At 36.4% G+C, this 12,201-nt stretch overlaps 1 protein-coding gene across 4 annotated transcripts in view; it reads right to left on the bottom strand.

The window, feature by feature from the left end:
- The window catches only part of Esyt2 (extended synaptotagmin-like protein 2), a 297,125-nt gene that overhangs the window by 137,515 nt on the left and 147,409 nt on the right, over positions 1–12,201 (bottom strand). For 3 of the 4 annotated variants that reach the window (XM_068225186.1, XM_068225187.1, XM_068225188.1), the window contains one exon: positions 11,016–11,113. The exons of the other annotated variant lie outside the window; for it this stretch is intronic. In XM_068225186.1, the coding sequence (XP_068081287.1) occupies positions 11,016–11,113 (98 nt within the window). The remainder of the gene's footprint in view (positions 1–11,015; positions 11,114–12,201) is intronic. 4 annotated transcript variants of the gene reach the window in all.

Genomic DNA, 12,201 nt, shown 5'->3' with positions numbered 1-12,201 from the left:
TTTAAATAATGACAGCAGACTATTTTAGCACACTACTGCAGCAAAGGCAAACCAGCATTTTTCATACAATTTCATGTACTCCTCTTTTTAACTTTATGCACCTCCTTACACACAAAACCTCTCCAGTTCACAAAGGAAACAAATTATTTAGCTATTGGAAACTCTGTGCTTATATGTTTTCTTATAGGACAGTAAATAATAACAGATTTAATAGTTAAACAAATAAGTATCTTTACAATAAAAGTAAGTTATGAGTGAAGAATGAAAGAACAAGATTTTCCTTTTGCTTCATTCAATCGTGTGCCTCAAGATTTAATTAATTGTATTTTAAAACTCAAGGCATACCAAAATAATGAGAATGACTGTTGCAAGTTTCACGTGTTAACTTAAAAGTTTTTCTAAGTCTTCAGTGCACACCATGAGATTTCTTACTTCCAAAATAAATTATTTGTTAGATTTCAACTACAGAAAGTTGTAAAAAAAAAAAAAAAAAAAAATAGCATTAACCTTGTTGTAGGACAATTACAGTAACATGCACAAGAAAGTGAAGCTCAATGACAACTACACAGTCCTCCTAAAGTTCTGCTTATTACAGTAATTTGGTTGTACCTTCCGAGGAAGTCATCCTGATTTTTGTCTTTGTCATAGAGCCTGAGGCGCACATGTTCTCCGATCAACTGGTCTAGCACACACTAGAGGGAGCAACAGGCAGAAAGCAGGTTAGATGGCTGAGGGAACTACACAACAGGGCTTGCAGTACACTCAACATTCTACTCATCAATATTAAAAATTTTATTATTGGCTCAATGGTCAGTAAAATGGCTTTTGATCTAGAAGGCCTTGGACTCTATTCTTGGCTGAGCTAGTGTAGTTAATTCCTCTACTCATGTGCATTTTAATACACATCTTCATTTACATCAAGAAATCACACCATCTACCACCACAAGACACACAAAACAGTGAATACACCCCTTCACAAACCGTTTGTGTCAGGAAGGGCATCTGCCCGTAAAACTTGGCTCAATTCGCCCTTAGTGCCGACCTCAAACATTGGGAAAGACGAATACTGTATGTAAAAAGAAGATATTTATAGCAAAGTGTTTGTGATACTTTGAGGCATTTTCGTTTTTTTCTATTTGCTTTACATGGTACTAACACACGAAGACCTCATGGCGACGATGGGACAGGTCTGAAGGAAGCAACCATGGCCTTGATTCAGGTACAGCCTTAGCATTTGCCCAGCATAGGGCTTCACTCAGTGGGGTTCAAACCCACCATCTCCCTAAAATCCACAGGAAACAGCCATAAGGATCAAGAAGCAGTATCAGGCTGCCTTTACAAGACACCATTAACCAAAAGTTTTGAACAACTTGCAAACAGCAGCAGCACAAGACTGAAGAGCATTTGCCAGAACGATTGCCAATATCTTTGGAACCCAGCATGACACAAAGCAGAAAACATTCTCTCGAGGACCTCTTCTGGTTAACGAAAGCCACACATTTAGAAATACAGTTCTAGCATAGCTTGGGGAAGAGATACGAACATTAGAAACAGGATATAAAAATCAACTCTCATCAACTAAATATACCATGGAGAAAGTCGGCAAGTCCTTGTGCAGCTCTGAAGAAGCAAGCAAGTTATCGAAGAAAACACTAATCACTATCACCACTTACAAATGATACAATTCATAGTTCTTGACAGGTTTTTTCCCATTAAACAGTAGACTTAACAGTCCAGCAAAATTTGCACAGTTTGCACACACTGTGTAGGTCTAAAGAGGAGGAGAATAAATAAATAACCAGGTTTATACTCATGGCCTCCTTTCCAATAATTAACCTTGTCAGTCAATCAATCAATCAATCAATCAATCAATCAATCAATCAATCAATCAATCAATCAATCAATCAATCAATCAATCAACCAACCAACCAACCAACCAACCAATCAATCAAGATTTGCATTTAGGTCAGTCACCCAGGTGGCAGATTCCCTATCTGTTGTTTTCCTAGCCTTTTCTTAAATGATTGCAAAGAAATTGGAAATTTATTGAACATCTCCCTTGGTAAGTTATTCCAATCCCTAACTCCCCTTCCTCCTCCTCCTCCTCCTCCTCCTCCTCCTCCTCCTCATCATCATCATCATTTCCCTTTATCCAGCTGTAGATGGGTAGGGGCAAATATGGTTCCTCTCCACTTTCTTCGGTCTTTCCACCACTCCTCCTCCAACACTGTGTCCCAGTCCAGGTTTCTTTCTATAATGCTGCGTTGGATGGTATCCTTCCATCTCAATCGTGGTCGTCCACGGCCTCTCCTTCCTTGGATTTGCATTTCCATCACCTTTTTTGGCATTCTTTCGTCGCTCATTTGTTTTATGTGCCCAAACCATCTTAGTCGGCTCTTCTCTATTCTATCATTCAATTTTTCCACTCCAATTTCTTTCAGGATTTTCTCATTCCTTATTTTGTCTCTTCTACTCTTCTGTATCATACTCCTCAAGAACTTCATTTCAGCTGCCTGTATTCGACTCTCATCCTTCTTTGTCACTGTCCAAGTTTCTGCTCCGTAAGTTGTTATGGGTACGTAATATATCTTGTACATAGTATCCTTTGCTTCCGTTGGCACCTCTTTGTCCCATAACATGTTTCTTACACTATGATAGAAACAACTTCCAGCTTGAATCCTTTTACTGATCTCCTATAAACGAATATTTGCCCCAATTTGTCCTCTTGAATTCCAACTTTCCTACTTTTAAAAACACCACTCACACTTATTCGTCTACTGATATCATTTCACGCCATCTCTCCACCGACAGCTCGGAACATACCACTTAGTTGAGCAGCTTGTCTCCCTGTTTGTGTTTACTGAGTTAAACCCATGGGAAATATGTACCTCTTCAGAAATTCTCGAGTCATTTTCAAATTTGACTTCCTCAACAAGAACCAAACTCACAACCATATACACCTTTATTGCCTAATTTTGGCAGATTCTTATACAATCACACTTATAATAAATATTATGGCTTACTTAAGTTACTAGTATATTAAATGTGAGATGTTGCATAGGTTGATGTATTTTGTTAAATGAAGATTCTGTCTGGATGTTAGAAGCCAGAGGGAACAACCAGAAGGACCAGAGAACCAGATATCCACTGCAAGGAGCACCACCAGGCTGCAGGAAGTGCATAACCTTTACAATTTTCAAAACCAAAATTTCTGAACAACTTGTAAACAACAAGTTTGTAAGTTAGAAACAACATAAGATGCTTCAAGAAAAGACATAAATATTGTGATAATTCTGCGTAAATTTATATGCGACTGCCTTAACTGATTAAGTTAAACTACTTGTAATTTTTGAATGTGATGCATTTTTTGTTTCTTGTTTTAATGTTGTTCTTATTCTTCTTTTGTTACCATTAAATTCCTAGTTTTGATTTAATTCCTTGTACTATTTTGCTTTCATGCAATTCTTTGTTGTATGTTTTAATTTCATTTTATTGTCATATTACTGTTAGCAGGCAATGCCAACAGATTATCTCCAATTGCAATATATTTTTTTTACAATAATAAAAATCCAATTAGAAATTACAAGGTTCAGATAAAGTCTAACCCTCGTCAACTGAATTTGAGAAAATATTTTACAACCCATAATAGGAAATTTTGAGGGAGAGTGAATTATCAGTGGAATGATGGACCTTCATCCTAGCTCCAATTCAACGACACCCCCATCATACGAGCTATGCTTTTAATCGGAATCAATCTTTGAAGTATCCTCTTCAAATTCATATTTTGACTAAGAAAGACCACAAGATGGTAGATGTAAGTGTCCTACAAGCCCTGACTCTCTTGGTAATGTTAACACTTGTATGTATGGAAGTCTGGCTTTGTATCTTCAAAGTTCAAATAAAACAGAACTATTTACAAGTGTTTTTATTATAATTAATATTTTGAGACATGCATAGAAATAGATCTACTGTTAATGCTTGCTTTTTATTGTTATATATTTGAACACTGGATTACACAAACCACAATATCCATAGATAGCAAGTGATTTGTGGAAGATCAACTAGAATGAAACTTTTCAACACCCATTAACTGGAGTTGTAATTATTTCATTCCAGCAAATGCTGGCAAACAGAGATCAAGCTTAGACATTAACTTGTGAGCAATTAAACATACAGGCAAGTCAAATGGAAACCTTACAGGAGTATTTGAAATTCAAGCCAGTATTACAAAAGCTTCAACAAATATTCTACATGGGCAGGATTGTATGTAGAAGCAAACACCATCCAAATACCATTATAACAGATGTGCATGAAAGAGGAACAGAGGTCTATTATTTTGCTTTTGAGTAGTGAAGGTGTAAGTATTATTGAAATTCACTGACGAATAATGATTCGGTATGGTGATGCACGTTTGTCGCAGCAGCATTGTGACAATGCTTGGCCCCTTACTACCCATGGAACAGTTTCACCTGGATACATCTGTCATATTCACCAAGCCTCGTGCCTACAGATTACGACATGTTTAGTCCACTCAAGGAGGCACTGGGAAGAAAGACGTTCCATTCAGATTAAGGTGGTGCACAAGGGGCTGCGCAGACAACCAAAGGATGTTTCCCTTTTAGAGGGATCCATGCACTTCGTAAGCGCTGGAGGACTTGCACTGAATATAACAGAGACTACAATAGCAAAATGATACAGATATGCACCACTTTTGCTCATTAAAATAAACTGAAAAAAATATTTAAGATTTTCATCTGACTTGGCCTTTTTATGTATAAACTTTGAGTTTAATAATTTAAAGTGGGATTAAAATATACATAGTTACAAAGGCAGGGCTGGTTTCAATCTGAAAGAGTATATTTTAACAATAGGACAGATTAGAAGAATAACAATATTCTACACACACATACATTGATAAAAGCAAATGTTACGATATGTTGCAATTAACATAGAAAAAAAGAATCACACAAGTTATCACAGCCAGTTTCTTCTATACACTGCTGTTGTTACATTAAATAATAAAACAATAGAGCAACTCTTTAATGACAAGCAATTCAGCAAAATAAAATAGTTCACAAAGTAAAGAAGCATTTCTCTCCCTCTTGCTTCACTTTTAAATGTTCAAACTGTGAACACAAGCAAGCAACTAACAGTTCAAAAATTATACAATCCATTAAAGTAAAAAAAAATGTTTCAAACATCACAAATTCAACACAAAACAATTCCCTCTGAAGCATGCAACACAGCTTCCACTCCAACATTGCAATACTGAAATCCACTCAACTTTCACAACGCTTGGTTACTTCAATTAGCATTCACAAAAGGTCACGTTTTCTAAGGAATTAATTAATGTCAAATATGTGGCACAAAATACTCTTATGTAGAACTTATCTCATAATGCACTATCACAAACATCTCAAATATATATTCCAAGATGCAGTAAATTGGGAAGAATGAACAACTGGAGTTATAAACTGTATTGCTGGGGGAGCAAGATGATGGCAATGATGGTGAAGGAACTACAAAACTCAGAAACAAAGGTCTTTAAATAGAGAAGAGTTTTGGAATCAAAATAATTGAAAATTCAAAATGGATTAATAAAATGGAGCGAGTTTCCTTTTATACAAGAATACAGCCGTAGCAAAACATAGCCAATAATGGACAACAATTCTGATGCAGGCAACAGAACTGAAGAGGACATTTCACACTCACCCTTGCTGACCTCTCACATGATCTTCCAGTTGATGCAAACATTTGCAGTACTGTTTTTGCACTCACTACTCTGTTCATAGTATTTGTCCAAAGTAACAAGGACATTAAAAGTATACTAGCCCACCAAGGAATGCCTTTTACTTCAAATAAAGATACTGCAATACAATATATTTCCAAAAACATTTGTGTTGAGTGCAGCACTGAACAGACATGGAACACAGAATGGAAGAGCTGTTTGAAATGTAGTGTTACAGAAGAATGCTGAAGCGGAGACGAGCAGACCGAGTCACAAATGGAGATATACTGACCCAACCTGGTGATAGGGGAATGATTTGTCAACATTTGAACAGAAAAAGAGATAGATTGATAAGGAGGCCAAAGGAAAACATGATAAATGGATTAGAATGTACAAGTTGTGTAGAAATGAGCAGGTTTGCTCAGGGTAGGGTAACACAGAGAACTGTAGACTCTAGCAAAAACAATCATCATCATCATCATCAAACCCCTCAAAATGCCGGGTAGTGTGGTGTTGAACGAGTCTCTGCCATTGCTGTCTGTCCAGAAATGGCTCCTCTATCATCACCAACTTCCAATTACCTCTCTCAGCTGGCACAGCCATCTCTTTCTAGGTCTTCCAACTGGCCTTTTTCCTCCAACCCTTCTTTCTAGGCATGTATGTGCTGTTCTTGTGCCAGGCATTTGCTTTTCATGTTCCACGTTAGTCTTCAAGTCCTTAGATGTTAATGATAATGATGATGATAATAATAATAATAATAATAATAATAATAATAATAATAATAATAATAATAATAATAATAATAATAATAATAATATGTACAGACATTTTGATTGTATGCCATTTACGCTGCCTGCATATTAATTTAATAAATTTGTTTTACTCTACTCTGGTCAAGAGACCAGAGCCCTATTGGGCGAGACGTTTTGCTGAAACTTATTTCGTTGGAAAAACAATGAATGTGATACTAGAGATCATTTATATGGCGTAGAGGAATGAATGAACTTCGTTCTGCCCATCGAAACTCCAACCAACTTTGAGGCTTACACTCATAATGTTGGAGTCCAACACACTATCACTGTCATACAGAGGGAGCTAGGAACCATACGATTTGCCTGTAAAATGTAGATTGTAAGTATCAAGTCCAGTTAAATTACTTCTGGCAGCTTTCCCATTTCACATTCTTGTAATTACAATCTCAGATCTGCAGGTACATCAACTAAGGAACAGGAAAGCATTGTATTTATTTATCATTCATTCACATCAAAAGCCTTTCTGGTCATGAACAAACCCCACACATCTCTTACCAACCACCAAAGAGGACAAAACATTAAGAAGACTGAAGACAAAATAATCTTTTAGTGTTGGACATTTTCACACAAAAGGGCAGAAACTTCTCTCCAGACTGAAGCTCTGAAAGCTAACAACAAATAAAAAAAGACCACAGCAATGGAAAGCAACAAGAGAAAACCAACAGCTCAAAAATAACATACCTGCCAACTATCCAAAAAGCAGAATTAGAAAAAAGTACTAAAGGTGCATAAATACTGAACCAAGATTAGAGAATTATGACTAAACAGAGTTCTACATGTAACAAAGGAAGAAATTACTGATATACTAATATTTTCTAACAAGGAGAGGCCAGACCGTATGGCCAACCAATTTCAACGAGTTTCAATGTACCTGTGAAGAGACACTCAACAGAAATTCATGTATAAGGGTTCAGGTCAATACACTTTCGTTTTCAAAAAATATGAGGTCAAATGTCTAGACACAGGATCTGCTTCAGACCAAGTGGAGGTGACAGAACACTAAAGGTGAACACATTTTACTTAAAAACGTGAGGTCCACAACCTACTAGTTTCGGAAAAATTTATGAGTACCCGATTCCAATGCAAGGCAGTCAACCGGAGTGGTGGCCAAGTGGACACCGTACATGTCTGCGAACCCAGAAGATGTGAGTTTGAGTCTTGTCGAAGCTATATTTCTTGTACAAAATAAATTAATATGTGAGGGAACATGAAGATCAAAATGGGAACAAAAATATTATGCACATTGAAGTACACTTTATTTTCTAGCTGAAATTAATATAGGCCTAAACATACATATTCTCTCTCTCTCTCTCTCTCTCGTGTATATATATATATTAATCTGAGGTAGAAAATAAAGTTCACCGTAGTTTGCCTAATATTTTTATTCGCATTTTTATTTTCACGTCCCCTCAAATAATAATTCATTTTATACACACAAAAAAATATAGGTATGGCGAGACTTGAATTCATGTCGTCAAGGTTCGTAAAAAAGTGCGGTGACCATTTGGGCACCGCTCCATTTGACTGTGTTGTAACTTTTCAAGTATATATGCGTTGCATTAGAATCAGGGATCATCAGTATTTCAGAAATTATTAGGTTGCAGACTTAACATGTTTAAGTAAAATGTGTTCACCTTTTAGTGTTCTATCACCTCCACTTGGTCTGAAGTGGATCCTGTGTCATGACGTTTGTCCTCAATTTTTTTCAAAAAAGAAAACTTATTGACCTAAACCCTTGTATATGAGTTACTGTTGAGTATCCCCCCCACAGGTACATTGAAGCTCGTTGAAATCAGTTGAACACAAGGTCTGGCCTCTCCTTGTTAGAAGTGTTTAGGACGACCACAGTTTGCATTTCTTTGCATTCTGTTTTCACCTGTTTGCGATTAAATATTTTCTGACAGACGGATTAATGATTACGATCAAGGAGCTTGTCGAAGAATTCAGTCATCTGCACTAGAGAGGAAAATACTGGTATTAAAGCAGGATAATTTACCTTTAAAGCCATTTTCTGTTATGTTTCCTTTGAATTATTTTCTAATGAATCATTTTATATCCCAATCAGTGTCTTGCTATTTTCAAGGTTTTGTTTTATAAGGACTGTAGTTAACTATAGTGAACTGTTCATCACGCAAAGCACATCAACAATGAGTTATACACCAATCAAAGATATTAAAGGGATGAAGAGAAAAAAATCTCAAAAACAGAAAACGTGTGTGTTAAAAATTCTCAAACAAAAATCTGTAGCAGCTTAACAAACGAATTAATGTGATGAGGAGGTAAAATGAGTTTGCTGGTAGGACCTTGTGTTTACAGTGCACTATGTCTTCTGATATGGGCTAGACCAATTTTGTTACTTTCATTGATCTGTGGCTGTCTTATCCTTGGCTTTCACAATATGAAAGTGACTGAGGTATGAGTGATGCTAGTAATGCCATTCCTTCTGTAGCCAGTTCCTGCTATGAATGGTGTGAAAATGTTGCTCAGAGGGTCGGTTGATGCATGCATTTCAGTGGGCTTGGCAGATTGCTATGGCTTGGTGAGGAAAGCAACGGGAAACTACCTCACTCTTCACTTCCCTAGTACGTCTCTTCAGTGATGCCTAGCCCATCTATGACAGCTGATGGTGGAGCTGTTGAGGAGCCAATCAGCCTTAGAACTGAAGGCTGAACATACATAAGAGGACATAAAATCATGCCCAGTATAAACCATTAATATACGATTATATTGCTTGATAAAAAACAAAGCCTGCAAATGTGATTATTTCTTATACTTTTTAGTAATGAATGTTAAACATGTTAGAAATGACATTGCATCCAACAGTTTAGATTTTAAAATAAATGAAGAACACTGCAGAGAGGCATTTACTGCCCTACTACACAGGCTGCAGATATCCCCACGAGGTGAAGCAACTCTTTCAAACCTGCATCCTGGGATGAACATTAGTATTTTCACTTTAACATCAATACTGCTTTAACCCAAATTCATCTCAGCCACATTTCATTTTCCTGGTATTACTTCAAAATCTGTCCATTTTTGTGAGAATTCTCATCTTATTATTGTGACTGTTTGACACTAACATAGGAGACTAAAATACCACCCAAGGTACAAATTACAAGAAAGATGCACATGACACTACACCCTCTGAAACAGTATAAGGACATTTTTCTACAAGACATAAGGATAAAACTTCTGCAAACTTTGATACTACCAATACTTGACAATTGCGACATTGTTCACAGGTCGCATCAACGAGGACAAACTATGAAACTTCAACAAGCATTAACTGTTGGTGTTCAAATTCCTTTTAACTCGAGTTATGATGTTCACATAACCCCTAGCTACACAGCTCTTTCATGGCTGAGACCTGACAAGTGAAGGAAGTTTCACATACTTCATATGAAACCCTGAATGAAAATCTAACCAAATACATTTCTTCACAATTCAGTTTATTGTCCTCATTCCATAATTGTTACACTAGATTTGGCACCTCGCTTGTTATTCCTGTCAACTACTCTTCAACGTCTAAAAGATCCTAGATCCTTCATTGTGGGTGAGTCACGACTTTGGAATTAACTTTTGGCTGCTGTCAGGAAATTTAAGACTGCATGCAGAGATTACCTGTTGAATACCGACGATTGTTTTGTGTGATTGATGATGTATGTTAGGTTGTGTGATTGTGGTATGTAAGCTAGTAACATAGCCTTTTTACTGTACAACTGAAGACCACTGTTGTTCCTCATAATTACTATAAGGTAATTATTGATGTTATTGTTACAGCGTACAGCTTTTAGCTCTCGTACATAGATCACCATTTATTGCAATACTTGTTTCTCCGTAACTTTATTATGTATTGTTTACGCACTGACCTATATTTTTCAGTGTGTATTTCAATTGTTTCTCATTATGATCTTTTCTTTTTCCTTTTATGCTCCAGATTTCTTTTGTTTTATTTGTTAAGCTTTGCTTTCTTTCTTCGTTGTATGTTCTCCAAATTTGTTATTTAGCTTACTTAGTTATCTTTGATTTTATAATAGAATAATATATTCCTTCCATATGTGCATTATCCTGTAATTTACATGGTTAAGTGTAAGAGGGCCATGAGCCCTAACACAGCCACGCTGAAGTCTAAAATAAATTAAATAAATATTCACCTCAACTTATTACGATGTAAAATTATACCTAAAGCTGTCTTCATCTACAGAAAATTAAGCATACCAGAGAGAAAAGTAACATAATTCATGTTCTTGATGATCATGTTAATGAAAGCTACAGAAACAAACTCAGTAAGGGCTACTTGCAAACACCATTCAAACCCAGAGGCTAAGAAGGCACAATCAAGTAAGACAAGGAGCAAGCAACATGGTAATTTGGGGCAAAACAATGACTACCGATAGTTGGCAGGTATGTGGACAGTGAGGAAAGCAAACAGCACCCAAAACAAAGCACACTGACGGAAACAAAGTCCGCACTACCTTCCGAGGAAATCGTCGTTGAGCACACCCGGGAATCCAGGGTCCCAGTCCCATAACTCGAACAACACCTCCTGGCTCTTGCGGGAATGGATCGTCGCCTGTCCAACCACACAAACAAGAAGTAAATACCTGTCCTCACAACAACCTACGAAAAGATTCTTCCAAAAGGAAGTTGAAGATCCAGAGTGACTGGCGTACAGTACACGAATGTGAGTGGCAGGAATCTCGACAAACCACAACACGAACATCTGTGAAACTCCAAAACTAAGATACACACATGCTACTGAAGCTATTGGAATCTAGGTAAGAAAACATGTGATATTAAATTATTCTCAAATATCGTATCCTTATGAATGAAGTTTGATCAATGCACAAAGTCCACATGCACATATCCCACCAAGAAAATAATGTTTACAATATGTACAACCTCTCAAAAAGCACTTTTTAACATAAGTTAGAACAACTGCCCCAGAAGATCATCAAAGGCAGAATTTACACAACACTGTGAAGTTGGGAAAGAAAACCTAGAAAGTACAAGCAATGTACTGATGCACAAACACTCAACACGAATTATGTCTATTTTACCAGAAGATGCAATTATCACAATAACTTTTGTGGTATTTGACTTTATTCAGAGAAGATAGATGCACATAAAATAACAAAAGCCAACCTCTTCAACACTAAGTGGTAAAAATATAGTTACTAAATATCTGTATATTTTCCAGTGTGATTACTCAGGCTAATTATATATAAGAATACTAGCAATATACCTGTGCTTCGCTACGGCTTTAAACTGAAAATAGAAAATTACTATTTAAGATTTTACATTTAGAAGAGTCCACTGTCAGCTGAGCCTGTAAAACGTTTTTGGGGGAATGATTATTTTCTGATCTAACACTCATATGAACCCCATACAGAAGAATTTGAATGTTTAAAACCCTATCATATTTAAAATCTGGGATGTAAAAGCAACCAACCTGTGAAATTTTGATTTTGTACGTCGAACCGTAATGTAAGATTGAATACTTCTTAAGGGGTGAATGTTTTTAAATATTTATTAACATCTAGGGTATAGAAAAATAGAATGACTGAAAGAGGGTATAGAAGACCAACCTTCCTTAAAAAAAAAAAAACTAAGTTAGTGCCTGAAAGGGTTTCAGAAGAATGGATAGTGTGTTTTTGAGAG

Source organism: Anabrus simplex, chromosome 1 (assembly GCF_040414725.1).
Source record: "Anabrus simplex isolate iqAnaSimp1 chromosome 1, ASM4041472v1, whole genome shotgun sequence".
Taxonomy (NCBI): Eukaryota; Metazoa; Arthropoda; class Insecta; order Orthoptera; family Tettigoniidae; genus Anabrus; species Anabrus simplex.
This window is presented reverse-complemented; position numbering and strand designations above follow the sequence as displayed.